The sequence below is a fragment of the Nuphar pumila genome, chromosome 6 (genome assembly GCF_984573655.1).
Source record: "Nuphar pumila chromosome 6, dmNupPumi1.hap1.1, whole genome shotgun sequence".
Classification (NCBI taxonomy): Eukaryota; Viridiplantae; Streptophyta; class Magnoliopsida; order Nymphaeales; family Nymphaeaceae; genus Nuphar; species Nuphar pumila.
In genome coordinates this window covers 19,503,094-19,530,755 of record NC_143254.1, presented here as the reverse complement: position 1 = coordinate 19,530,755, position 27,662 = coordinate 19,503,094, and the positions used below count along the sequence as shown (strand labels likewise).

The window sequence follows — 27,662 nt, the reverse complement described above, 5'->3', positions numbered from 1 at the left end:
CCAAGGAGAATTGTTGGCGATGACGGTGGTTGGAGAGAGAGAGAGAGAGAGAGTCTGCTTTATGGTTGGATCACCTTTCTTTTTTTTATTGGGATCATACAATGGATTGTGATGTACTTGATCTGGTCTTTTGATGTACCCCTTTAACGTAAGATTGGTTCTTGCTATGACGTATAGATGTTTTTAAATCTTTACCAAAATTAAGGATATTTTGAACAATGTGTACTGGTGAATGTTTACCAAAAAATAAGGATATTTTGAAAAATATGTTCTGGCAAATGTTTGTTTTTTATATTTACACGAATAAACCACCCTCAGAAACAGAGACCTGGCCGTGCTGACTCTACCTGCCATACTTATGGTCACTATCCACGTAAAACTCTGTGGGCTTATCTCTTGCCCCCCGATGCACAGTTTCCCAGCATGATTCAGACGAAAATCACACTAACAAGGGCGATTTTCAACTAGGGATGGCAGTGGACCGGGGGAAAGCGGGGCCCGCCCCGCCTCGTCCCGTTTGGACTGGGGATGAAGGGTATGAAACGGGGATGGAGGCCGGGACGAAGGTTAAAACCCATCCCCGTCCGGGGGTGGAGGCGGGGATGGACGTGCACTTTTTTCCGCCCCGCACCGTCCTCGCCACGATCCCCGCCCCGACCATTTTTCCCCGCAATATCCTCCCCGCCCCGCCTCATCCCCATTTGAACCGGGGATGGAGGATAAAATCCATTCCCCGCCAGGGATGGAGGCCGGGGTGGAGGATAAAATCTTGAGGCGGGGCGAGGGTGGAGACCTTGTCCCCCGCCCCGCCCCACTGCCATCCCTATTTTCAACAAACGTTAGACGTGGCAGACGACGTTCCGTGCATCCACCGCGTCCTTATACATATGTTATTTTTGTTCCACCCTCCCCCTGTTATTTGTAACAGGAACGAGAGGAACAAAATCGACGGGGGGCACTCTCCCGTCCTCCGTCTCTCTCTCCCCTTGACTCTCTCCTCTCTCACCTCGACCCTCTCTCACCCCCGACCTCAACTCCCATCTCTTCACTCTCAGCCTCGATTTCAGACCTCTCTCACCCTTTACTCCGGCAATCCCTCCTCGGAACCTCCGTTTGGTCCCTCCGGTGAACCTCTCTTCGCCATTGTTTTATGTTTCAATTTTTTTTCAACTTTCACCACTGCTGCCTCTCTTCCAGCATTCATTCTGGTCACTCCGGTGGGTCGACCAGCGGAGGTCTGGCTTCGCCTCATCTGCAACTCGTAACGCCGGTAGCAAGGGAGCCATATCCGTCGACTGTCAGGGAGACGGATTCCATCCACCATTGATAGAGTTGTGGGGACTAAAAGACAAAAAAAAAGCATCGACGTTTTCGAAACCAAAGGAAGTTTCGGGTCTACGTTAGGGAAGGGAAGACCAATAGGTTAGGCTTCGCCCTCCCCCCACCCCCCTTTTCTTGCTTCTCTTTGCAAATTCTTCATCTTCGATTGCATCTCTCTGTTGCGTTGCGTTGAGTTGGTTTCTCGTTTTCCCCTTTCAATTTTCTTTTGTTTTTTCTTTTGCAGATTCTAATATGCCGATATTGTTCTCTCAAGTTGTCTGTTTGATGAGATCACGAGAATCGATTTCCTTGCCTTTTTCTATGATGGAAAATCTTGGTGATGACGATACCAACTGTTTTTGGCTTTCTGTTTGGCTTAGCTCTGTTACCTGCTGGAAATTTTCATTTTCTTTGGATTGGGATGTGGAAGTAAGGATTATTTGTGCATGTGACCGATGAAAATAAAAAAAAGAGAACGTTAGATTTAGAATTTCTGGGTTGGGTGTATGCATCTTGTCGTTCTGGATTAATGGATTTCCTTCCCTCTCTTCTTCATCATCTTTTCTTTCTTTTTTTATTTTTTTAGAAATTGGGATGAATATAACATTTGAGAACAGGTTTCGCCTCAAAATTTTGGGTTTGTTTACTATGTTTGTTTTCGTAATATTTGTTGAGTTAGAAGAAAGAATATTCAGATTTCCTTCTCTGTTTCCTTTTTCATTTGCTTTGCGCGCCCTGCGCGCGTGCGTGCAGGGTGATGAGAACATACAATCAAACCTACAAACTGCATTTTCAGCTTTTCTTGTCTTTTTTCCATTTATGTGGATGCTATGAGAGCTTTTGTTTTCTTTTCATTTTATTTTTGTATCTCTTAATTATTGATGGGTGTACTGTGTATTTTGTGGATAAGCTTTCCATTATCTACTTTTTAAATCATAGACTTCAATGATGTGCATCTAATTGTTGTCAATGGAAATTGGCTGCCCATGTTTTGAACCTAAGGTGAATGTTGTAGTAGAGACCTGAATCGATCAATGTGTGGATTCTTTGGGAAGACATTTCAGAAATAGTGATTTCAGTATTTGTTAATCAAGTTGTTGGATTGATCTGTGTGGTTAAGACTTCTTGCAATATGACAGCAAGAGCAGGTGGAATCAAAGTGATGAGATCCTATGCAAGTGTTTATGTTGGTGCATGAATCAGTTTAGAATGTATATTTGTCTTTAACAAGAACAGATTTACATGATTAAGTTAGACTCAACTAGTGACATATTTCTTGGGGGAATATGAAAAAGCAAAAAAGAAAAGCTTTTCTGGTTAGTCTATCTTAAGTTGTTTCTTAGTATTATATATTTATTGGAAATATTTTCAATCTTTCCATCAGGGTTTGCTCATTATAAGAATACTCAATCTTTACATGCAGATCACAATTTGTAAGAGTTTTCACAAAATTAGAGCATAATCTTTGAGACCTGTTAATCAAACTTGACTATGTCTGGAAGTGCTGATACAAGTCATATGGCTTACCACATCATCTTCTGTAATAGTGAGCGTTGCTAACGTAACATCCTCAGTGAGATTAAGTGGTGCAACTACTTGCTGATTGGATAGGTGGTTAATGTGGTTGATGATCTTATTCTTTGTCACTAACAATGAAAATGGTGTAAATTTGCTTGTTAATGTTACTAATAAATTTGAGGGGTGCTAGTTTCTTAGCATCAAGCTGTTAATGGTTGTTCTTTCAATTTCCCATCCTCTATCTTCTATTCTTTGCTGTAGATGACATCCTATACCTGTGTATTTTTCACTTCCTTGGTTGACTGTCTAGAGTTTGTCCTTTCCCTTTGCATTCAAATTTTGCAAATCAAAAGGGTGTTGCATTTGACTTTTGAAAATAGTCTTATCTAGTGGATGACCTCTTCCAGACAGATGGTCAGATATGTTGGTGTCACCCTTAGATACGATTGGCACACTATAATTCACGGTTAAAACTTTCATAGAACTGCTAAGGCTGTTGTAACTGAAGTTGCTATTATGATTTATTTGCTCATCAAGCAAGCTTACTTTCTGATGAATAAAACTCCATTTCAGTTGTTTTTCTGTTTTTCCTTTTTTCCATTTGCAAATATGGCACTGGTAGGCGAATAAAGCTACAATATACTCAAAAAATTATCAATGCCATACATTCAGGCAGTCTTTTGATTTCCAACTACACCAAGACAGAAGTGTTTGGCATTGAGATACCTGATGAAATTGGAGGCATACCTTCACATATTTTGGACCCCATGAATGCTGTAAGTGGGCTTAAGTTTTCCCTTTCATCTTGTTCTTTGATTATTTGGGCATCACACCTCACTTGAGCTCTATTCTGTGTTTCCTCATTAATGATAACATTCATCTACGGTTCCACCATATAATGGATTTTTGTATCTGAAGCTAGGTAATAAAGAACCTTTGGTTAAGACATAAGTCAATAATACATGCTAAAAGTACAATGCTTAAACATAGCACCCACACATCATTAGTTTTTTCACAAAAATAGATCATGAAAATTACACTTCTTAATGAAAGTTCCAATGAGATATTAGAAAAGGAAAGTTGCTGGTGCAGAAAGGGAAACAATAAATCTCTGATTCACAGCTTCCGACCACCCATTTAAGTTCTCTAGTAGCTTTTCATAAGGCAGATTTATTGAGAATTTCACTGCACAATATAATGAGAAAAGGCATTTTCATTTTCCAACAAGTCAAGATCTACAAGTATAATGAGCTTAAAAAATCAATCTTATTAGGGGAACAAGCATAAATCAACAAAAAAGAACTAAATAATAGAACTAAGCTTATTATAATCTTTGTATCATGTGCCTAACACACTTGATAAAGAATGGCCATGCAGAAGAATGACTACAGTGCCGTATCATGCAATTTCAGTAAAGTCACTTAGTGTCATGCATTACCTTATTCTGTCTTTCATTCAAACACTAGTCTAACAATGAATGTAACCATAGCTGAAGACATGCCTTATAAGGATTTTGCCACTATTTTTTTGAAGATGTTGCCTTCATCTAGATGGATCTGTTTTTGTAGATGAAGTTATCACATGATAGATTGACCGTGTTTGTGTTCAATGTTATTGTCAAGGCTTGCAAAGTAGCTGAATAAAAATCTGTGCCTTATACAAGGGGAGGATAACATAAAAGAAATAGCCTATGTGCAAGCAAATCGATTGTGTTCTTGTGCTATCTAGGTGTCTCTCAAAGTACCTGCGTAATTTTTATGATGTTATGTTGGAGTAGTTCAACATCTCGATATACCTTGTTAACATAGCTGATTCTTAATAATTATACAAGAATTTAATTATATATGTATATATATTGCAAACCTTTTCATTTTAACCATGTTAGTTTAAACAGTCATGGCCAATTGGTTACTCAAGATGCATATTTGCAATTTCTGTTATATCTATTTTACTTTCTAACTGCATAAATATTTAATAGTTGATGTTCTTTGGTTTCTGTATCAGTTTCGCTTTAAGGAAAAATGGGTGGTGGGAAAGAAAATCATGATGGTTCAGATTCTAGTGACAAGGGTTTCTTCTCCAACCTCACACATGGACATGGATACCCCCCACCGCCTGGTGCATATCCTCCACAAGGCTACCCACCTCAGGGGTATCCTCCACAGGGTTTTCCCCCACAAGCATACCCGCCAGCTGGTTATCCTTCCCCTGGTTTTAAATCCAATTCCAAATCCATATTCAAGGCAAAAATTCATGATTTTAGATATAATTTCATAATTGGATCCATATCTGGGCAAAAAACCATAATAAACTTGTTAAAACATGTAAAATGGTGGACGGATCGGGTCATACTATTCAAAATGAAGAAATTCGACCCATTATCCATAACTGTCCAAGTTGTCCATACATCGTCATCAAACAACAGACATTTGGAACATAGCATTTGAGTACGGTCCAAACAAACGTTGGACTTGGAACCATTGTTAGTTTGTTACAGAACAAACAGAACCAATGTTATGTTTCGTTCTTTTTGTTCATTTCGTCCAACCCTGGACAAGCGATCTAACATATCCTAGAGTGCCTGCCTAGCAGCCTAGGACCCATCCCACTACGCCAACCCTTTTAGGGATGTCTGGGCAAATGTTTACTTCAAGGTGGAAAATTCACTACTACAAAATGAGTGTTTACTAAGGACATGTTTGGAAGTGAGAAAATAATAGAAAAAGTGAAGGTAAGAAATAAAAAATTGCAACTTTTTCATCCAAGAGAACTTTTGAAAGAAAAGTTTTTCTAAAAGGTCTGTTTTTAGATAGGAAAAGTTATTGAACCTGCAGAAGTGAAGTTTTTTTCTTATCAAAAATTCTTTTTGCATTAGGGCACCATCACCCACAACAAGTCTCATTCCATGGGCCCGATTGGAAGAGGTTCCTTCATCATCTTGCTCCCACCCAGTGCCATTTTCAGGTCTCTCTCTCTCTCTCATTTCTCACATTTTTCACTTTGTTTTTCTCTCATGCTATGCAAACAAGTGATTTTTTTTTTATTTAAAAAAGTTGTCAGCAAAAACTTTTTAAACATTTTCTTGCTTTCAAATGTTTCCACTTTTGGAAGCAAGAAAAACTCTCATAGGAAAAGAAAAAATTTTCTATGAGAAGTTTTGATATGAAAACTTTTCTTTTTGCTTGTTTGTGTAGCATGAGAAAAATTTTCCTCCTATATCAAGTGCTAACAAATGGTAGTTCTTCTCCTGCAATATTGCTAAAAAAAATGCACTAATAAAAGTATTTTTTGACATTAAAATATCAAAATATTAGTTTTTTAATGTTTATAAATAAAAAAATTGCATGTCCATATTTTCTATTTTTTTTAACTTGTGAGTCAAAAAAATTTTCCCTTTAATATTTTGCATTCAAGATTGCAAAAATACTGTTACTAATCTGCATTTATATTGTCATCTACAAGTTCATGATATCAAGTTTGACATTTAAAAACAGAAAAAAAGAGTTCTGAAATGCTTCCAGAAAATCTGTCCATATGTATAATCTTGTTTTAGTTCATAATAGCTTCATTTTGGCAGGTTTGATCAGGCAAGCAAAGTGGGGGCATCTCAAAGAGCTGCACAGGGCAATTAGATCCTGAGATTACATGTATTCTGCATCTGCATAACTTTATGAACACAAGATTCCACTCATGAAGAACTTTGCTAAGCATCAATTACAATTGAGTATGAATCACAGGTAGAAGTTCAGACATCAAAAATGCATTTTGTTATAGAAAAGGGAAAACATGGAACTGAAATTACAAAATGAAAGAGAAATAAAGAAGCAAGGAAAAACAAGGCAGGCACTTTCCATCAAATGAATGTTTGAAAATGAATTCAATGGTCCACAATTTATTTGACATCAATCGCACCTCAAAAGAGATGCCCACAAAGAACAAACAAGATTCACAACTCTAAAGATGTAAGAAGAAAGGGGAAAACGGGAGCAAGCATCCAGCAGAAAAATACTTGAATGAAAAGAATTTTAAGATTAAGCCTCCATCAAATATATGATACCACCCACGTATAAACCAATCAGCATATTTCAGCAAATTTAACCGTAGCTGGAACAGGTTAAGAGATTTAATCATCATAAATAAAGAAGTGAAAAGAAAATCTTCTCCATTCTAAAAAAAAATCAGGCACTCAAAGAAAAAAGAGATTCAGTTTTGTTCAGCATTACACATCATATGAAACAAAAGGACTTTTGAAGCAACACGAGCGAATGCTCTCAGAGAAAACCAAACACTAAGAAAACAAAGACATGCTTTTATTCATTATTCGAGCAGATAAATATCACCAGAGAAAAACAACAGAGAGTGAGAAAGAGGGAGTGAGAGAACCACAACAGAGAGAGAGAGGGAGCAGTGGTACCGGAGGATGCTGCTGCAAGGAGGAGGACTCTGCCATAGGAGGCATCTCTCCTGGCTGCCGCAAAACAAAAGAGAGGTGAGAGAGGAGCTTCGTGGCCTAGCTTAGAGAAAATCTCATATGAGGTGGAGGAATCTTTCCGATCAAAAAGGCCTTTTCTAGAAAAAACTCTCTCAAAAAGAATTTTTTTCTCGTTTGGAAGGGTCCGAAAAACTATAAGATTTTTCTGACCTGTATCACTTTTTCGTGCATTTTTTAGACCTGTATCACTTTTCCTACATCTTTCTCACTTCTAAACCTGCCTTAAAGCTGTCAAAGCTGATGAAGCAGAGGCCATTGCAGAAAGCTGAACGCAAGGTTACCAAGTTGGGTAAAGAAGTCATTTTGATATTTCGACAAGGAAAATTCTTTTGCCCACGCCAGTAAATTTATAATTAAGCTATCCTGATATTTGGTCGAAACGAGACACGTTCATTTTTTTAAATATCTTATCTTTTAGAATAATTCCCATTGCAGCAACTCTCTCTCTCTCCCAGTGAAATAGTCAAACTGTGAGGAACCATAGAAAGATTTAGACCTGACACCTCTTGGTCACTAGAGTTTCTTATGCGTTACCATTAGAGCTGTTAAGTGAAGTGAGAAGCTTGTAACTCGGTTCGGCTTAGCTCGTCAAGAACTTGTTCGTGATCGATTTGTATAACTGGCGATTTGAGCCACGAGCAGTGTTTAGCATAAACAAGTTGAGCTCCAATATAGGGTGTTTGGCTGCTCATATATATATATATATATATGAAGTATTAAGGATAACATATAGATAATATTTTAAGTGTAATATATATAAAACTTATATTTCATGTATGAATAACATGATTTTGTTTTCATGAATCAAGTTATATTCGCTTGTCTCATTTTAGATGAGCTAAACTTGAGTTTGACTTGGCTTAACACGAGCACTAACCAAGTCACAAGCTCAGTCCAGTGGTTAATGAGATGAGCCCAACCATGTGATATTCAATTCGTTCAGCTCGTTTACCAGCCTTAGCTACCACATGGCCATTATCCTAAAACATCAACAAAATTTTCAGAGCAGCTATAAAGAAACACCTTCCCTAGGATATGGTAACTTCTTGCTATGGTTCAGCAGCACTTCCGTGCAGGTAGAATATTTAGAAAGAAGAGGGTATGGCAAAGCTTGTGTTCGTTCTTTATCGTGTCAATGCTCGAACGTCTAAAGTTTGGATTTTCTAAACTAAAAATGTTTGACCATTTCAAGTGGGATGATTGTCCTATTTTAGCCATTCAGGGTGGGACGACTTAATTTTGGTGGAGACGGTCATCCTGGTTTGGCCATCCCAGAATGCTTGATAGGATCTACTTGTTTTTCCTTTTCCTATGCATGTTTTTGCAATAAAAAAACTGGGTGTTCACAGATAGGTACCCCTCTCTCTCCCTTGCTGTCGAGGGTGGGATGGGAGAGGTTCGGGATTATGTATCAGGGGGGGTGTTATGTATCGGGTGGGGCAGGACCAAAATGTCCCCACCCCCTTTGATCTGGGTCAAACCAGGGATTTTGGGTCTGCAATGGACCCAAACCGTAGTGTAGTGCGAGACCAGACCCACAGCGTACCCGCATTACGCCCGTGTCGACACAAGTACCACAACCATTTAGGCATGTAGTGGTTACATAGCCTTTAGGATATAGCTTGCTTTCTTGCAAGGAAGTAGAATGGAAATCCAGTCACCCCTAACGGCAGACTGCACTGTGTGATCTCATTGTTATAAGCAGATCAAATCGGACTCATAGATATAATCCATATCTACATGGTCCATTTAGTGAAGATCAACATTTAAATTGCAGGAATTCACCTGTGTGCAGGATCTTCTGGTGATCCAAAAATCGATGGCACCAAAATTTTATGATTTAAAGTATCATGTTTTTTCATCTAAACAACACGATCCAAAAGTTGATTTCTACCAAATCAACCATACTGAATCCATCTACGGATATGACATTAGGTACGATTTAATAAAAATAACTTGCAACAATGAGATCCTAGCATGGATATGACATTAGGTACGATTGGGTCACGCTCCATGCTGCAAATGGGTTGCGTTCGGTTTAGATGTGGGCAATACTGAATCCAAATAATTGGATGGAAGCCACAGGGGCTCAGAGTCAGGTTTACATATGGACTTAATTAAGCATTAGTGAATCCAAAATAATTGGATTTAAATCTGGCTAGAAAAATCTTATCAGATCAAGATCTAATTTCTTATTTTTCATAACGTGTGCACTTTTACATAAGTCATAGACTGAACTTTGTAAGCTTCAGTTGGTTAATAATAATTGAGGTTGGGGTAATTCATAATTTGATGGGTCCATCCTTATATGATAGTGTTTCTAGATTTGATCTGTTCAATTGAACTAGTGCAACCAGCTTTTGAAACAGAATGTACAATGTGCTTTTCATTTACTAGAAGGCATCAATAGCTAGACCAGGAAAAAGAGTCACTGGGGTGCTTCCTTTCTATATTATAAATCTCTTGAAGATTTCAGTACTGCTACAACCAGATACCATATAGACAGAAACCAATCTATTTATACATTTTATAAGGCAGATATAAATCAGGGGCATACTTTTAATCAAAGTTTGAGTCACCATTGAATGTGCCATAGAAATTTTGAAAGTGGTTCTCTTGTATATCTCTGCTAGGACATGACTTTTGAATCTGAACTAGCCAACTATTGGCTTCCTGATGTTCACAAGTGTATGATACTTCCAGAGCACTTTGAAATTGGAATTCTTGTCTTGCGGTCGGATGGTAGGGGGGGGCCACATCTTGGCCAGGTGCTTCAAGCTGATTAAAACCTTGTGGTTGGCTTGATATTGTAGGAGTCAGAGATTCAGCAGCTAATGCTCCATAGAAATCACCTGTTGAAGGAATCGCATAAGAGGAAGGCCTTTTAATGTGATTGTGCCAACAAGCTCTTAAGGCGTGTTTGAATATCACATAAAATACGACCAAGATCATGAGCTTCATTCTTAGGTGTGCTTGCGATTTAGGAAAATCTACATTTTTTGCATTTCCCTGTCACTAAATTCCAGAGTTTTTGTACATCTGTGAGACCAATTTCTAATGGTGTGTGTTCAGTTTGTAGTGAATGCAAAGGTTTGGTAGGAAGTGAGTTTGGATAACACCATTAGTTTGCCAACAGGATTCGCCTAGCCAACTGAAAGAATTTTTGAATACCAGTAAGAGAAAGTCGCTAGAATATGAGAGCAATCGTGTGAACCACGATTTTGATAGATTTTTTGTTTTTTATCATATTTTTTTTTATAAGGACCAGCTCTTGAATCATTAGATTATGATGCATAAACAAGATTTTTTAAGGGTTTAAGATAAAAAATATCCAAGCATCCAAAAATTGTATTTTTTCATCGAAAATACACTATCCAATATTTGTTTCCTAGCAAGTTCACCATGCCGAATACATCAACATGGTTGGATTTGCAAAATAAGTGGAAATTCCCAGTTTATACAGTAGTTCTCATATAAATAAATAAATAGATTATATATATATATATATTCCCAGTTTATACAGTAGTTCTCATATAAACAAATAAATAGATTATATATATATATATATATATATATATATATATATATATATATATATATATATATATATATATATATATATATATATAACCGAATGGATAATTTAGGACTTACTGGATGATGGTAGCAAATTACTGTGGCATGATCCGTCCACCTCCCTCAATTTATCCCAATTGTTGTAGGCATCTTGCACCATCCGTGCTACTTGTTGCTTTAGAGTTCCAAAAACAACATTTCAAATTAATAAGATATTGAACAAGGAGTTCATTATAAATGACGATGATGAAGGGCAGTGCTAATGACCATGATATCCAAATGTAACAAAATGATAAGTATGAATACTTTTGATTTAGCTATAAGGACACGATACAGATGGATGCAAGTCAAGGTCGTACGTATTGATGATATGAACTATATGAAAAGTGGAATTCTGTTTAAAATAAGATCTTGTTGATTAAGGTTGTATTCTGAAGATGAGCATTTAGATTGAAGAATGCAAAAATTGAAGCCATACCTTCTGAAGCACACTGAGTTCATTGATGGGAAGAAGGCAACCATCAAAAAGCACAGCTACTAGTTGGCTAATGGAGTCCAAAATTACAACAACCCGCTGGCTCATGTCATGGTGGAAATACTTCTTCAACCCCAAGTTGCACGTCTTCGCGTGCTCCATTGTCAATTCCCACGTTCTATCAGACATCCCTGCTCCAAGTATCTGATCATTCAAACATCCCTATATAATGTTAGCAGTCAACATCCAGTGGACAGCTACGGCTGGGAAACAAGCCGAGCCACTCGTGGCTTAACCTCAGCTCATGTTTGGTCGTGACCTATTTTCTTGTAGGTACTTTGGACAGTGCTCTGTCAAAGGTCTTAGATCTACGGTTTTTTAGGATCCAAGATAGGTATTTATAAAAGAAAATCTTTGGTTCTTTGGCCGCACCTGACCACAGGAAAAAGGGGTTGTGCGTGTGGGTTCATTTTCAAATGCAAGGATCTCAAATCAGATATCTCGCATTTGAGAACTGAAGCCCTCAAATTCACCCAGCAATAAAAAGATATGGCTTTATTTTCTTACCATTCGGAGGCGTGTTGGGTCCATGACTGTTAGCCTGAGGAAGTCTTGGACACTGTTGATGCCCTCAGCAGCTAGCCTTCTATGGAAAGCACCATCCTTCCCAATCTTTTCCAAACGCCATACTTCATCGTTCAATGATGGCGGGTGATGCTTCTTGTAGGCTGAAATACATAAACGTAGTTAGCTGATGATGGTGGACAGGGACTTGGCATATTTTGTCTTTTATGTGTTAATGACCATATAATGACTGTGATAAACATGAACTATGAAGGACCCAATGCTTTACCCCAAAATGTTGAAAAGCATGCTTGGGCCTTTTCGTGATGACGATGATCACGAAAATGGTGATGACAATGATGGTGGAGGTAAGATGATGATTTAAGGTGAAGGTGTCATAATACGGCATTTGAAACATTGGTCTCTGTGTGATTGATGATGATGATGGTGGTGTTAATGACAATGATCAATTACTTACATTCACCACGTTGGTCCTTGACAACAAAAGCTTCTGATAAAGCCTCTCCAATTTCAACTACAACTTTGTCATCTTTCACCACTCTGGCTCCAAGCCTGAACTTCCGGCTTCTTGTCCAGCTAGAGTTGTCTGTAAAGGCAAGCTCCCTGATTAAGCCAACCCCATCTCTTAGTGTAACAACAGCATCTCCTGCAAGCAGCGGCCGTTTTCCGTCGCGACGTCGAATCAGATTACTGTTGAATTCTTCTGAGGTCCAGCTTTCTCTGTCACCAGGAAAGAAGTCCCCATCTAGAACAAGTATTTCAACCTTCAGTGAAGGTGGGAGGTCTTGCTGCGCACCGATCCCAGTTTGGTTGCCTATGATCACAATCTCCAGAGGGTTGTTGTCTTGGGCCTCAATGTTGCTGCTTGTGAAGATTGGAAGAGCCAACTTACCTTTAAAGCTCAGCCTTAATTTTGGTGCTTTGGCAATTTCTTGGAGTTGCCTTTCATTTCTTCTGCAGAAAAAGTGAAATGCCCCATACTTCCATACTTTACATTTTGCATATGTGGGTATGTTATTAGAAACTGAAAAAAGCAATGATCATAGCTACAAATACTAGCGATATTTTAAAAATATTGCAAAAAAAAAAAGTTTTATGATAATGCATATTATTTTATCACACATTTATGTATTTATATATGGTTTTATAGCATAAGTATCCATGTTTGTGATGTATCGATTCAAATTTAGCTCAAAACCAAGTTAAAATGAGAGGGATAGAGCTATTTCAAAGTAATAGATTCGGTTTTTGAAGAGATTTAAATCCAAATCTGACCCAAAGCCTTCACCATAGATCAAATCCATACTCAAACCCATCTAAGGTGAGAAAGTCCAATTCACCCTCAAAGATGGCGCCTAGAGGTAAGTTGTAAATTTTAATAATTTGAAGGTGATTCTTGAAATTAGCTTGAACTAAAGGCTATTTTAGAAAATAGGATAAAATTTTCATATACAAAGAAAGCTATAACAACTCTAAACTCGTCCAACAAACTTGAAAGTCGTGCCTTTCTTCTCCCATCTTCTTTTTCACATTTTTTTCTTCCTCTTCTTCTTCACGTGTTTCTCTTCTTGTTTTCTTTTTTTTTCATTTTTCTTCATAATTTTCTTGTAAATCTTCGTGTTCTTTGCGTTATCTCTATTCTTCTTGCTGTATTTTGTGTCTAATCAGCGCAGGTATACTCTTTTGAAGCTTTAAATCAGATTTGGCATGAAAACACCAATTATCTTAATTGATTGGTGGCTAAGAATCCCATCTAGCAACCACCGGCCATCTTTTCTTCTTCATCGATCTCTCCCTTCATAGATTCGGCTTCGAGACGTGTGCAACAAGAGGATATCAACGTACAACAAAGTAAAAAATGTAGGTACATATTTTCAAGTAAGGTGTTTCGCTCTCTTCTTTCTAAAATTCGTCTAACAAACCTTGAGGTAAGTCTTCTCACCCACTGCTTGTAGTTAGGCATAGAATATATTTAATTCAATTAGACATATAATTTATTGTTAATTTGTTAATTAAATTTGTTAATTAAATTATTTTTTCATATTTTAAAAATATTATTTAGATTAGATTAATTAGAATTAGATTAATTAGAATTAGATTTACTTGAATAGCGTCAATCGATATAGTGTGTCCTACGATTTTAGCGTATCCTAGTTAATTTTGGTCGTTTATTAATTTTAGTTCAATAGTAGTTAGATTAAATTTATTTTCATCTTATTGTTAGCATCAAATTCTGTTTTTATCCACGTTTTTAGAATTAAATTAGTCAATTTTAGCTGGGTGTTTGCTTGAGTTTGCAATAGATCATTTATTGTGAGGTTTAGTTTTTTCTTGTATTTTTAATTAATTTTTAGCATTGCATCATCATATAAGTGATTATTTTTTTAGTTTTGAATTGATTTCAGAATAGTCTTCATTATGATTAGTATTTAATTAGATTGATTTGCATTATTTTAATTAATTTTTAATTACATTATCGTTAGAATTAGAAATCTGTAAAGTGAATTTTGCCTCTTAGTGCATCATTTCATGAGAATTTTTGTAGAGTTTCACCCTGAGATAAGGCAGACACACAACTAGAGGATATTGGCGAGGTCTATGCCAAATTTGAAGAGATTCTGATCTATTTTGACCCTGCCCATCCTCTGTCCAAAGTTGACAGGTCCTACCGAGTTTGAGTTTTTTTATTTGCAATTAGGGTAGAATAATTTAGTTTTTTTTATTGTTTTCGGGTGTTTTTTTGTGTTATTTGATATATTAGTGTTAGTTAGGTCTGGTCCGTATGTTTGTGCATTGATTTCGTCAAGAAAAACATAGGTGTTTTTATTTAGTTTTCTTTTTAGTTGTGATCATTAGTATAATCTTCTTGTTTTTGTTTTTATTTTTTTGAGTAGTGTTAAATTAGATAGATTTATTGTTGATTATTTGATTAGTTATTGATTTTCTTTCAGTTCTCAAATTTAGTTAGAATTAATTTGTTTGAGTCTTTAACTGCTAGTTCCGCGGGCTTTTTGTTATTTTGATAATGGTCATGTTAACATAGGTATAGTTGTGTATTTTATTTTGCAGGTATTTTCTCTTAGAGGTTGCTTCTTTGGAGAGAAGGATATCTATCATTACCTCTTTACTTGAGCCCGAAAAGAGAAAGTCCTGAACTTAGTTTAGGATTTGCTTTCATTTTAATCGTTTTTACTCTTTTCGCATTGTAATTGAAGAGATAGTGTAATTCTTTTATTTTCTTTTGAAATATTAATAAAGTGAGGTTTTTAAGTCGAATAGTATACCTTATTTCTTGTTTCCTGAGGAGGCAATCCGACTTGCCATTATACACGAGTGCAAGGACTGATTTTAAATTTATTATTTGATGTGCAGTTCTTATTTTAAAATAACTGTTTGCAAAAATTGCACCAAAATTTTGGCACCATTGCCAGGGAATGGCATAGATAAGGTCTAATTCATTACTCACTTTATTGATATTTTTGTTTAGATAGTAAATATAGGCTTTAACTTAGTTAGTAAATATAGGTACATGATCTTTTGTATTGTCATATTAAATATTATTTATTTAGAATAGTTAGTGCACTCATAACTGATACAGACGTCAATGTATGCAAGGGTATAGATCTTTGGGCTTCCCATTGCATCTTTTTGTTGAAGATCTTGAGAGATAACTTCGTTCTTCTTGAGGTCAAAGTGAAATGGATGATCAAATGGAGCTTACTGAACATACACGCCCTTTGAGGAAGTATTTTCTACCCATAGAGTACACCCAGGCATCATGCATCAAGAGACTTGATGTAGGGGTGCCACATTACGAGATTAAGGCCAGTGTTATTCAGATGTCACTTTCCTTTTTGGCCTTAGTCAAGAGAATCCTTATAGGCATTTAGATGAGTTCATCGAGGTATGCTCTATTGTGAAAATCCAGAATTTAAGGAATGATGCCTTAAAATTGACCTTGTTCTTACTCTCGTTGAAGGACAAGGCCAAGTATTGGCTTAAGTCCTTAGATACCATAAAAATAGGGTCTTGGGATCAAATGCAGAAGGAGTTTCTTCAGAAGTATTTCTCGATAGGTCATACTAATCAGTTTAAATGAGCCATCACAAGCTTCACAGAGTTCGATGGTGAACAATTTCATGAGACCTGAGAAAGAATGAAAGAACTCCTTAGGAAATATCCCCACCACTATATGTCGAAATAGCAATTGGTTCAATGCTTTTATGTTGGTATATTTGAATAAAATTGTCAGGTGATTAATTCTTCATGTGGGGGTACTTTCATGTTAAAGAGTGAGAATGAGGCATGGTGTCTGCTCGACACATTGAGTGAAAAATTGTTACATCATGCCTCTACTTCACGAGCCGAGAGGGTCACACTAGGGATCATGAAAAAAGGTGGTGCTCTTGAGGTGGGTATAACAGCTGAGTTGCACAACAAAGTGGACTTGCTCACTTAAAAATTGAATCAACTTCTTGCTATCCCATCACCTACTCATATGGTGTGTGCTCTATGCGCTAACCTAATACATGTTGTTGATGAGTGTCCTTCAGCATCTCAGTACCCTGAATTTATCCAAGAACAAGGATTCACCAAATCCGTGAATAAGTTGTTTGCTTCTACTTATAATCCGGGCTGACGAAACCGTCCTAATTTCTCATGAAAGAATCCATAAGCTTCAATCTTTATCTCTCTAACACAGCAGGTTAGGCCTAATGCTTTCACTTAGACCTATCAAAGGCCAAGCTATAGCCCTCTCCTATATTTTTCACAGTAGCTCCGTAGGAGACCACCCAACAGTTGTCCTTTGAGGAAAGACTTTTTCAGGCATTTCAGGAGGTAAAAACCTCCAACCAAACTGCCTTTGAAAAGTGCAACTAAGTGCTAAACTCCCACACATAGTTCATAGCCAAGTTAGAGACGTAGACACTACAAGAAAAACTGTAATTAGCGATGAAAATTGTCGACAAATTTTTTTTGTTGCCAATTTGCGGCGAATTAGCTAGAGAAAACTATATGTTGCTAACATTCGATTTATTTGCGGTCTAAGTGACGAAAAAAATTATGTCGAGAATTCGTCATGAATTAGCAATGACAAAATTTTGTCTCAAATTTCGTCGCAACTTCGCAACGACTCAGAATAAAAAAATTTTTGTCGCTACTCCGTCGCACATTTGCGACAAAATTTTGTTGTCGCTAAATTTTCCATAAATCCCTAATGCGAGCCCCTTTTCCCTTTCTGTTTCGTCAATCGCCCGACCTCCGCCCGTTTGCCTCTTATCACCCGGCTGCTGCCTGTCATCCTGTCGTCGCCTGCCTGCCGACCTCCCATCACCCGCCCAACCGGTGACCTTCTGTCATCCGCTCGACCTGTGCTCGGTGACTTCTATTGGCCAGCCCGCCCGTCTGCCTCCCGTCTCCTGCCCGCCGCCTGTCGTCCTGCCGTCGCCCGCCCGCCCGACCGGCACCCGTCGTCCGCCCGCCCGACCGGCACCCATTGACCTCTGTTTGCCCACCCGTCGGACCGACGCCTGTCAACCTCTCTTGCCCCTTCTCGTTCTCTCTCTCGTTGCTCCCCCTCTGGATTTTTCGGCGAGCCCCGAATGCAGGTAAACATTCTCCTTTCTCGTATGGTGTAGCCGCCCCCTTCCCCCTACGGTTGTTGGAGGGCCAACAGAGGCCCGACAACCTCTGTCGGGCCCTCCCCACCCCTGTGTAGTCGGTGGGGGCTGGCAGAGGCCCCGATCGCCTCTGCCAGGCCTCGATCGCCTTTTTTTCTCTGGCATGTTAGGGGGCTTTACCCCTGTCCTTTTGAATGCCGACAAGGCTCTCCCCTTGTTCGCTGTCAGAGAATGATTGGCAGGGGGAGAAGCTCCTTGCCCTTTTGTTTTCCCTGGCAGGGGGTGGTTCGCCCCCCTCTCCTCGATAATTTTAGCAGGGGGGATTTTTCGATAGTTTTGGCAGGGGGCGAAACCCCCTGCCCCTTGTCTGTTTTGCCCGGCAGGGGGTGAATCCTCCTATCATTTTGCCCGACAGGGGGCAGATCCCCCTGTCGAGAAATTTAGCCTCTACAGGGGGCAAGACCCCCCTACCTCATGATTGATACGGGAGGAGGCGAGACCTCCCTGTCTTGACCTTACTACTGGTAGGGGCAGCGCCCCTGTCTGTCTCGCTTTCACCAGAGGGTTGTGTCTCCCTATCCAGGCTCATTTCTGACAAGGGGTGTCACCCTCCTTGTTATCGGGTAATAAACTTCATTTTAACACAGTGTCTCTTGCAGATTTCTCAACGGATCCCGCTTGTGCCCCGCCACCCATGGTAAGTAAGTGACAAAAGCAATGCAAATCGGGTAAATACCCGTGGTGAGTAAGTGATGCATGCACATAATAGGTTATTTAATTTCTTAGATGCAACACTTTTTTGTTCACACACTCACTTAGTTATGGATATCTAGGACTGTTTTGATGGAGTTCGGAGATCATGCTGAGCATGATTTTAATGTATGAGAATATAAGTGTTCTTATTTTTAGAGTTCGGATTCCATGCTAGTCATGGTAGTAGTTAGCTGGATATTGGAGTGTGTTTGGTGCAGGTACATGTTTGACATTATTTTGATATGATAATAGAAGTGTTCATCTTTACGGGCTGCTTCGATAGGTATATCATTTAACTAATTGTATACTTGATTAGTTTAAATGCGCGTTGTGTGAATTTCTAACTCATTTTTCTACAGATGATGTTTCACCTGCATATGACCCACCTACACCAGTTGTTCATACAAGTCACGAGATAACGCTGGATGCAAAGTCTTCTCAATCTGACATAAGAAGACTCATTCAAATAGTGTATATCGATAATCGACCGTAAGTATTTTATTTTTACTTATCCTATACTGATCTTATAAATATTGTATATTGATTGTTAATGTGTACCAATTCATATGCAGTGTGAGGTTCGAGCCATAAAAAGTAATACGAGAGATTAGAAATTCACTAGTTCAACATCTATCAGGATTGGTCGCTCAATGGAAAGAGTACCCGAAGGAGGTGTTGGACAGATTGTGGTCCTCATTCATGGTATACAATCGTTTATCATAGTTAATGTGCTTATATTTAATTTTTTGTTATAGTCATGTCTACTAACTTTCTGAAAATATTTGTAGGCTTCGAATCGCTTCGCGACTACGATGGAGGAGCAAGATGCAAGGAAGGTGTAGCAGAAGGTGGCTGCCAATCGATTTGCAGACATGTTGCACAATATGAAGACTGCAACAAGAAAAACATCTGACGGGATAGATGATCCATTGCAGTAGAAGGGCCATGGACCTCCTACTATCAGGTCAGATGTTTAGGATGCAATGTGCTACAAGTGAGCGAAACATGAATTTTGAAACCGCTCAGCGAAAGCTGCACAAAATCGAGCAAAAATGCCTAATGCCCATCTATACACAGGTGGATCTAGGACTTTTGGGAGCCACCTGAAGAAAATGGCAACTCATCAATCTATATATTATTAATTTTATAAGTATTGTTGCAAACCTGTTAAATAATTCTTTTATCATTTAACTTCGCAAGAAGCAGAAAAAAGGAGGCATTGTGTCATACAAGGATGCGTTTGTTGAAACACATAAATGTAAGATCACGGAAGAGTTTGTATCAGAGAAGGCGAGAACGACAACGGTATGCATTTATTATATTAATAAATATTGTAATATACAAGTTATCATAAACATTGTAATTCTTAATTATTAATTCATACTGTAATCATTACTTTGTAGGAGTTATATGAGCAACAGATGGTAGAGCGATATGACGATGACTCCACTCAGCATCCACCTTTTGATCCTGAAGCATGGGTGACTGCAACATGTGAACCTAAAAAGGGTCGTGTGTTTAGGTTTGAGAGTAATATGAACACCTCACTAGTCGTTGCTTCCTCCAGTCATGGCTCACAGAGTTTTCTCGTCAGCATCAACTCCAAGCATCTGACTGACCCACCTAATTCTTGGGATGGTCAGCATCAACTCGTTAAGGATACAATGCGTGACTATTTACATAAAGCAATTTTCGACGTTGTCCATAATGAGTTGTGCAGTTTTTTTTAGGACAGAAAAACTTCGTCTACAGGTGTCTCTCAAGTATGAAAGTTTCATGTAATATATTGCATGTCGTTAGATTTCATGTTACTTTGATTGCCTTAACTTAGGTGCATTGCATTTATTTCATTATATTTTATTTATCAATACTAACCTTTCTTTTCTCTTATAGGTTGCTGGAGATAATCAACATAGAGAAGCAAAAGGGGCAGATCGAGACAATGAAGAAGATGACGTACAAAATCTTGGCGATGATTAGATTCATGTGTTGAACTTGTTGTACCTCCTTGTTGTTTTAAAAATACAAATGTTCACTTGTAAATAATTAGAACTTGGCAAAAATTATAGTGGATCGATAAATTGTTTTAGTTGTTTTTTATATGTATTTTTTATGTGTACTTTATTTTTTATACACAAGAAATATAAATTGTACAGGAAATATAAATTGTATCACGAGAATTTTTTCTCGATATTTATGTTTTCTGATAGAGCAGATGAGCTTGGTGCTTCAACACTAAACTCCACCTAAACTCAAGGACCTTGGTGCTCCTACTATCTCATGTGTCATAAAAAATATCCAGATTGAGCGAGCGTTGTTAGATCTTGGGGCAAGTGTGAATATCTTGCTAAGGTATTTCTATGATTCGTTTGGAGTAAGAGAGATAAAGCTGACTCCTATGACCCTATAATTAACAGATTGTTCTATCAAGGTTTCAAGAGGAATCCTTGAGGATGTACTAGTCAAGGTAAATAAATTCTAATTTTCAGTCGACTTCATTATCTTGGATATGGAGGGCGTAGGCAGCTAGTGCCAGACTCCAATCATTTTGGGTCAGTCATTCTTGGCAACGTCTAATGCATATATCAATTACCGTACCAGAGTGATGAATGATTCATTGGGCAACAAAAAAATAAGATTGAATATCTTTAATGCTGGCATGGAACCCACTAGAGATGAGACTTGCTTCCATGTGGATATTGCTCAGGATTTAATGGAAGAAGACTCGAACTTGTTGATTAGAGATCCACTAGCAGCTTATTGTATAGTAGGAGATATCCAAGATAGGGAGTCCTTAAATATGTCACTGATAGTTTTTAGTATCCTTCCTTAGAGAGGAGGATTAGAGTCTCTTCCCTCTTTAGCTGAGACATCGGCTAAGTCTTCAATAGAATGTTCCCCAAAGCTTGAGTTGAAGCCCTTACCGACTTCACTAAAATATGCATATCTCGAAGACAACCATACGTTGCCTATGATCATCTCTGCAAATCTCATAAAGGATCAAAAGACCAGATTGATTGAGGTTTTGTAAGAGTACAAAGCAACGATAGGTTGGGCGATGGTAGATCTCAGAGGGATAGATTCATCCTTTTACAACAACAACAACAACTGTCTTCATCCCAAAATAATTGGGGTCGGTGATATGAACCAAAAAATAAAATCATTATGGGTCTTCCACATGAATCCTTCTCCTCCAATCATTTCTATCTAATGCCATGTCCTCAGTGAGGTTCAAAGCATTCATATCCTTTCCTATCATCTCCATCCAAGTCTTCTTAGGCCTACCCCAACCTCTTTTAACTAATATATTTTCTCATTTCTCCATCATTCTAACTGGAGCATCATTAGGCCTTCGCCGAATATGTCTAAACCACCGTAAACGATTCTCTCTCATCTTATTTTCAATGGATGCAACACCTACCTTCTTACGTATTTCTTCATTTCAAATCTTATCTTTTATTGTATTTTCACACATCCATCTAAGCATACGCATCTCAGCTACACTCATTTTTTGAATATGATGTCTTTTGGCAGCCCAACATTTTATACCATATAGTAAAGCAGGCCTAATTATCATCCTATAAAACTTTCCCTTCAACCGCAATGGCATTCTACGATCGCACAACACTCCAGTTGCACTTTTTCATTTCATTCACCCAACCTTTATCCTATGATTTATATCTCCATCAATTTCTCCATACTTTTAAATGATAGATCCCAAATATTTGAAACAATCATCCACCGGTATTTCTTACTCACCAAGCTTCACTACACTCCTATCGCTACTTCGTTGCTTACTAAATCGACATTTCATATATTTTGTCTTACTCTTACTCAACTTAAAACCTCTTGCTTCCAATGTATGTCTCCATAATTCTAACTTAGCATTAACCTCAGCTCTAGACTCATCAATCAAAACAATATCATCAGCAAACAACATACACCACGACACATTTTCTTTAATTGATCTCGTAAGCTCATCCATCACTATAGCAAATAGGAAAGGGCTTAATGCAGATCTTTGATGTAACCCAACCGTTATAGGAAAATTGGTTGTCACCCCTCCACAAGTGCGGACATTGGTTACTACTCCTTCGTACATATCTTTAATTATACTAATATACTTGAGAGAAACACCTTTCTTCATCATTGTCCACCATAGATTCATCCTTTTGCATGCACAAAATCTATTGTGAAGAAGGATTTAAGCCTGTGTGAGACATGCAGAGGAGACTGAATCCCAACATGAAGGAAGTTGTCAAGTGGCTAGATGCAGAGATAATTTATCTTATCTCGGATAGTCAGTGGGTGAGTCCAGTTTCAGTGGTCCATAAGAAGTCTGGACTCATAGTAGTTGAAAATGAGAAGAGGGAGAGTATTCCTATGAGGACCATGATAAGGTGGCAAGTATACATAAATTATAGGAAGCTGAATGTAGCAACGCAGAAGGACCACTTTCTGTTATCATTTATTGACCAGATCCTTGAGAGACTTGCTGAATAGAACTACTTATGTTTCCTAAATAACTATTCCGGATATAATCAAGTAGTAGTGCACCCTGATGACCAGGAGAATACACCATTCACATGTTTCTATGACACCTTTGCTTTTAGGCATACAATATTTGGGCTTTGCAATGCCCCAACTACATTTCAGCAGTGCATGATGGCAATTTTCTTCGATATAGTAGATGATGTTATAGAGATTTTCAGGAACAATTTTTTAGTGTATGGCTCTTCTTTTGATGATTGTCTTCATAAGTTAATCAGAGCGCTTAAACATTGTATGAAGATAAACCTTGTTCTCAGTTAGGAAAAAAAATCACTTTATGGTCTAGGAGGGGATTGTGCTCAGACATATTATGTCCAAGAGAGGAATTGAGGTAGACTGAGCCAAGGTGGAGTCGATCTCATGACTGACCCAACCTACTACTGTGAGACATGTGTGTTCCTTCTTAGGGCATGTAGGCTTTTATTGACGGTTTATTAAAGATTTTAGCAAAATCTCTAGACTGTTGTATGCTTTATTGGCCAAAGAGCAACCCTTTGAGTTTGATGAAGAGTGCATAAAGGCATTTGAGACACTTAAAGATGCCTTGACCACTGCACCGATTTTAAGGTCTCAGGATTGGATGCTACCATTTGAGATCATGTGCAATGCGTCTGATTATGTCATAGGAGCCATTTTAGGACAGGGGATTGATAGAAAGCCGTATGTGATTTACTATATAAGCAGGACTCTTTTTGAGGCTCAAATGAATTATACTATGACAGAAAGAGTTGCTCACTGTAGTGTTCACATTGGAGAAGTTTAGGTCCTATTTACTTGTTTTCAAGGTGGTTGCCTATTCTAATCATGCAACATTGAAATATCTGTTGAGCAAGAAAGATACCAAACCTAGGCTCATTCGATGGATCTTGCTACTACAGGAGTTTGATCTTGAGATTCGAGACAAGAAGGGTAGTGAGAATATAGTAGTCGACCATCTTTTTTGGTTGATTATGGATTCTACAATGGATCAAAGATCAATCAATGATTCTTTCTCAAATGAGCAGATTATGACAGTAAGATCATTGTAGTTGCCTAGGTTTGCAATATTATGAATTATTTGGTGACCAGATAGCTACCTGCGTATTGGGGCAGGAATGAGAGAGATCGATTCTTAACACAGGTCAAGCACTATTTCTGAGATGAACCAGAGTTGTTCAAGTATTATGCAGACCAAGTAACAAAATGATGCATCCCAAAGAAAGAGTATGAGTTCATTCTTACTTTTTGTCATTCTTTGACTTATAGAGGGCATTTCAGTAGTAGAAAGACTGCAGCCAAGGTTTTGTGGTATGGATTTTATTACCCCACCCTCCACAAGGATGCTCATGAGTTCGGTAAATGTTGTGTTCATTGCCACTAGTCAAGAAACATGTCTAAGAGGGACATGATGCCCTTGCTTCCCATACTTGTAGTGGAGATTTTTGATGTTTGAGGCATTAATTTTATGGGCATGTTCCCACCATCGTTAAAAAATGTGTATATTCTTGTGGCAGTTGATTATGTTTTCAAGTGGGTTGAGGTCATGGCAACCAAGACTAATGATCATAAAGTAATGCTTAAGTTCATTAAACACAATATCTTTAGTCGGTTTGTTGTGCCCTGGGCGATGATTAGTGATGATGACAAACACTTTAAGAATGTGCAGGTTGCTTCTCTTCTGAGAAGATACTCTGTTTACCATAAGTTCGCCACTCCTTATCATCCTCAGACTAGTGGACAAGTAGAGGTTTCAAATAGGGAGATTAAGAGGATTCTTGAGAAGACAACTCAGCCAAACAGAAAGGATTGATCTCAGTGCCTTGATGATGCATTGTGGGCCTACCGAACTGCTTTTAAGCCCCCTATTGTCACATTACCTTATCATTTAGTCCTCAGAAAAGCATGCCACCTCCTTGTTGAGTTAGAACATAGGGCCTATTGGGAATTAAAAAGTTTAATTTTGATATGACCTAGGATGGCAGGGAGCGGCGATTGCAGTTGAGTGAGCTCGAAGAACTTAGAAATAATGCATGCGAGAGTGCGAAGATCTATAAAGCTTGAACCAAGGCATTTAATGACAAACACATTGTTAAAAAAATATTCAAGTCTAATCCAAAAGTGTGGTTCTTCAATTCTCATCTTCAACTCTTCTCAAGGAAGCTCAGATCAAGATGGGATGGTCCATACATGGTGCATGAGGTCTTTCTGCATGGTGTAGTGACCCTTTACAATTCTCGCATACAAGGTACTTTCAAGGTCAATGGGCAAAGACTCAAGTCCTATATTTTACGCTTTTAGTGTTTATGAGTTACAAGTTAAAGGACATGGAACCTTGAAGGGAGCAATTCATATGCCAAACCAACAAAAAATTGTGCATCTGCGTGTGCATGGTGGTGGGGCATGGACGAGTCAACATTCAGCTCATCGAGTTTTGCACAGAAGCAAGTTGTATCTTTCCTTTCGCCCGTCTTTCTTTTATGTTTCTTGGGTGTGCATGAACCATTGCATTCTTGCATTATAGTATGCCACTGAGGATAGTATCATTCAAGCATGGGGAGGGTATGAGATGCACACCCCAATTTTTTCTATCCATATATCAGTTTTTGACAAAAATTCGTGAAGTTAGGCTTGTGAGAAATAAGTTTCAGCATTATATGAATGTTTTTAGATGATTTGATAATTTAGAGGATTTTTAAGCCCCATGTAATTTTTTTTTCTGAATCCAATATAGAAAGAGTGGTTATTTATGTGGATTTCAAAGAAAAGATATGATATGATTGTTAACGTTCATTTTGAATTGCATGAATGAATATGGACAGTTATTTTATGAAAAACTAAGTAGTAAAAATATAAAGTGATAAACAAAAAAGAGCATATGTGTAGTTTGTCTTGAATTTTGTAGTTGTTCCTTAGTAGCTGGGTTCATGTACAATGCAAATTGCTTGTGCTCACACGAATAGGGCAACTGGGAGGGTCAAACTTCTTTGTCTAGTCAACACTTGTAGCCTCGTGGGTTTGAGCAAGTAAGCCCGATGGGTGTTCTACACCTGGTGCCCTAAAGCCATCTGGTTTGGGAGTCACCGGCCCAACACTCATTACGTGGACCCATTAGAAAGCCTAAGAGGTGTAGGCATTGCACATGACAAGAAGAAAACTATGTATAACTATGAAAATCTAGAGCTTAGTGACTCGAGTGATTAAGTTTGAGGGATACTTTGTATCTAGTGCCCTAAGGTCGTATACCCTGTGAGTCACTGACCCAAAGCTCGCTATATGAGTTGCGAAAGCTTGAAAATTGACATAGTGCTCGAATTAAAAAAAAAGAGCTTAATGAAAATGCATTGCTTAGAAAGAATTTTGAAAACTGTTTAGAAAACATACATGTGAGTAAAAATGAGCAATAATATGAATGTGCTTGATTTTTTGAGGAAAAAATATAGATAATTGCAAACTCTAGAAAGGTAGAAGAAAAATCTTTATTAATGTGGAGGCGTGTTAGACTCTAAACATGTTATGAAAATGCATTTGCATGAAATATATGTTCAAACTCATTTTCTCGAATGCCTAATGCTTTTTAGAAAAAACTATATATTCATGACAGAGATGTTTGTGGGTATCATCACTGTAAACCCTCAAGAGACAAAACTCGCCCACTAGGGTAACTCAAGGGTTTAAATGGCTTGTTGCATATGTTAAATGCAATAGTGATTCCTACAAAAGTGTGTTAGGCTAACTAGGACTTGTACTTGTATTACTTTTGAATTTATACATTGTTATTTCCAGTTTCTTAGCGTATCTAGTTAGAGGTTGCTTAGGATTGGTTTGCTTAGGGACGGGCAAACAAGAAAGCATAGAGGCATTTGATAATGCATGAAATGCATATCATTTTATCATACATTCATGCATTTATATGTGGTTTTATGGCATAAGTATTCATGTTTATGATGTTTTAGGTGCAAAGAGGTTTCAGTTCCAATTTTGCTTGAAACCAAATTAAAATGAGAGAGATAGAGATATTTTAAGGTAATGAGTTTGGTTTTTGAGAAGATTTGGATCCAGATCTAACCAAAAGACTTCACCATGGACCTTGGATCAGATTCATACTCAAACTCATCAAAGATCTGAAGATCTGAAGATCCAAGGTGAAAAAGTCTGATTCACCCTCAAAGATGGCATGTAGGTAAGTTATAAATTTTAATAATTTGAAGGTGATTCTTGAAAATAGCTTGAACTAAGGGTTGTTTTACAAAATAGGGTAAATTTTTTATATAAAAAGGAAGGTACAACAACCCTAAACTTGTCCAACAGCCTTGGAAGCCATGCCTTTCTTCTCCCATCTTCCTTTTCACATTTTCTTCTTCTTCTTCCTCTTCTTCTTCACGTGTTTCTCTTCTTATTTTCTTTTTCTTTTTCATTTTTCTCTATGATCATCTTATAAATCTTTGTGTTCTTAGCATTCTCTTTATTCTTCTTGCTGTATTTTGTGTCTTATCACTGCAGGTAAATCAGATTTAGCATGAAAACACCAATTACCTTCATTGACCAGTGGCCGAGAATCCCATCTAGCAACCGCCGGCCATCTTTTCTTTTTCAGCCATCCCCCCTTTGTAGATTCAGCTCCGAGACATGTGTAGCAAGATGATATCAATATACAGCAAGGGAAAGAACGTAGGTACATATTTTCAAGTAAGGTGGACCACTCTCTTCTTCCTAAAATTTGTCAAAAAGCCCTTGAGGTAAGTCTTCTCACCCATTGTTTGTAGTTAGTCATAGAATAAGTTTAATTCCATTA

At 38.0% G+C, this 27,662-nt stretch overlaps 2 protein-coding genes across 5 annotated transcripts in view; one reads left to right on the top strand and one right to left on the bottom strand.

Moving 5' to 3' along the window:
• Positions 1–3,475: 3,475 nt before the first annotated feature.
• LOC149834213 (calmodulin-binding protein 60 B-like) overlaps positions 3,476–27,662 on the bottom strand; it is a 31,216-nt gene continuing 7,029 nt past the window's right edge. The window contains exons 4-9 of one of the 4 annotated variants that reach the window (XM_090010023.1): positions 12,424–12,920; positions 11,949–12,109; positions 11,385–11,585; positions 10,985–11,081; positions 9,888–10,182; positions 3,886–4,023 (exon numbers count right to left, since the gene is read on the bottom strand). In XM_090010023.1, the coding sequence (XP_089866149.1) occupies positions 9,890–10,182; positions 10,985–11,081; positions 11,385–11,585; positions 11,949–12,109; positions 12,424–12,920 (1,249 nt within the window). In that variant the 3' untranslated portion in view covers positions 3,886–4,023; positions 9,888–9,889. The other 3 variants (XM_090010025.1, XM_090010024.1, XM_090010022.1) reach the window with 3 other exon arrangements.
• LOC149834214 (uncharacterized) lies at positions 3,477–6,860 on the top strand. Its single transcript, XM_090010026.1, has 4 exons — positions 3,477–3,614; positions 4,843–5,034; positions 5,714–5,802; positions 6,416–6,860. Exons 1-4 carry the CDS (start codon positions 3,606–3,608, stop codon positions 6,468–6,470), a joined length of 345 nt encoding a protein of 114 aa, XP_089866152.1. The 5' UTR covers positions 3,477–3,605; the 3' UTR covers positions 6,471–6,860.

What these genes read in the sequence shown, in the direction of transcription:
- LOC149834214 (XM_090010026.1), top strand. An exon ending in ACAAGCATACCCGCCAGCTG is followed by an intron (nt 5,035 to 5,713) that starts GTTATCCTTCCC and finishes TTTTTGCATTAG; the next exon opens with GGCACCATCACCCACAACAA. An exon ending in CCACCCAGTGCCATTTTCAG is followed by an intron (nt 5,803 to 6,415) that starts GTCTCTCTCTCT and finishes TCATTTTGGCAG; the next exon opens with GTTTGATCAGGCAAGCAAAG.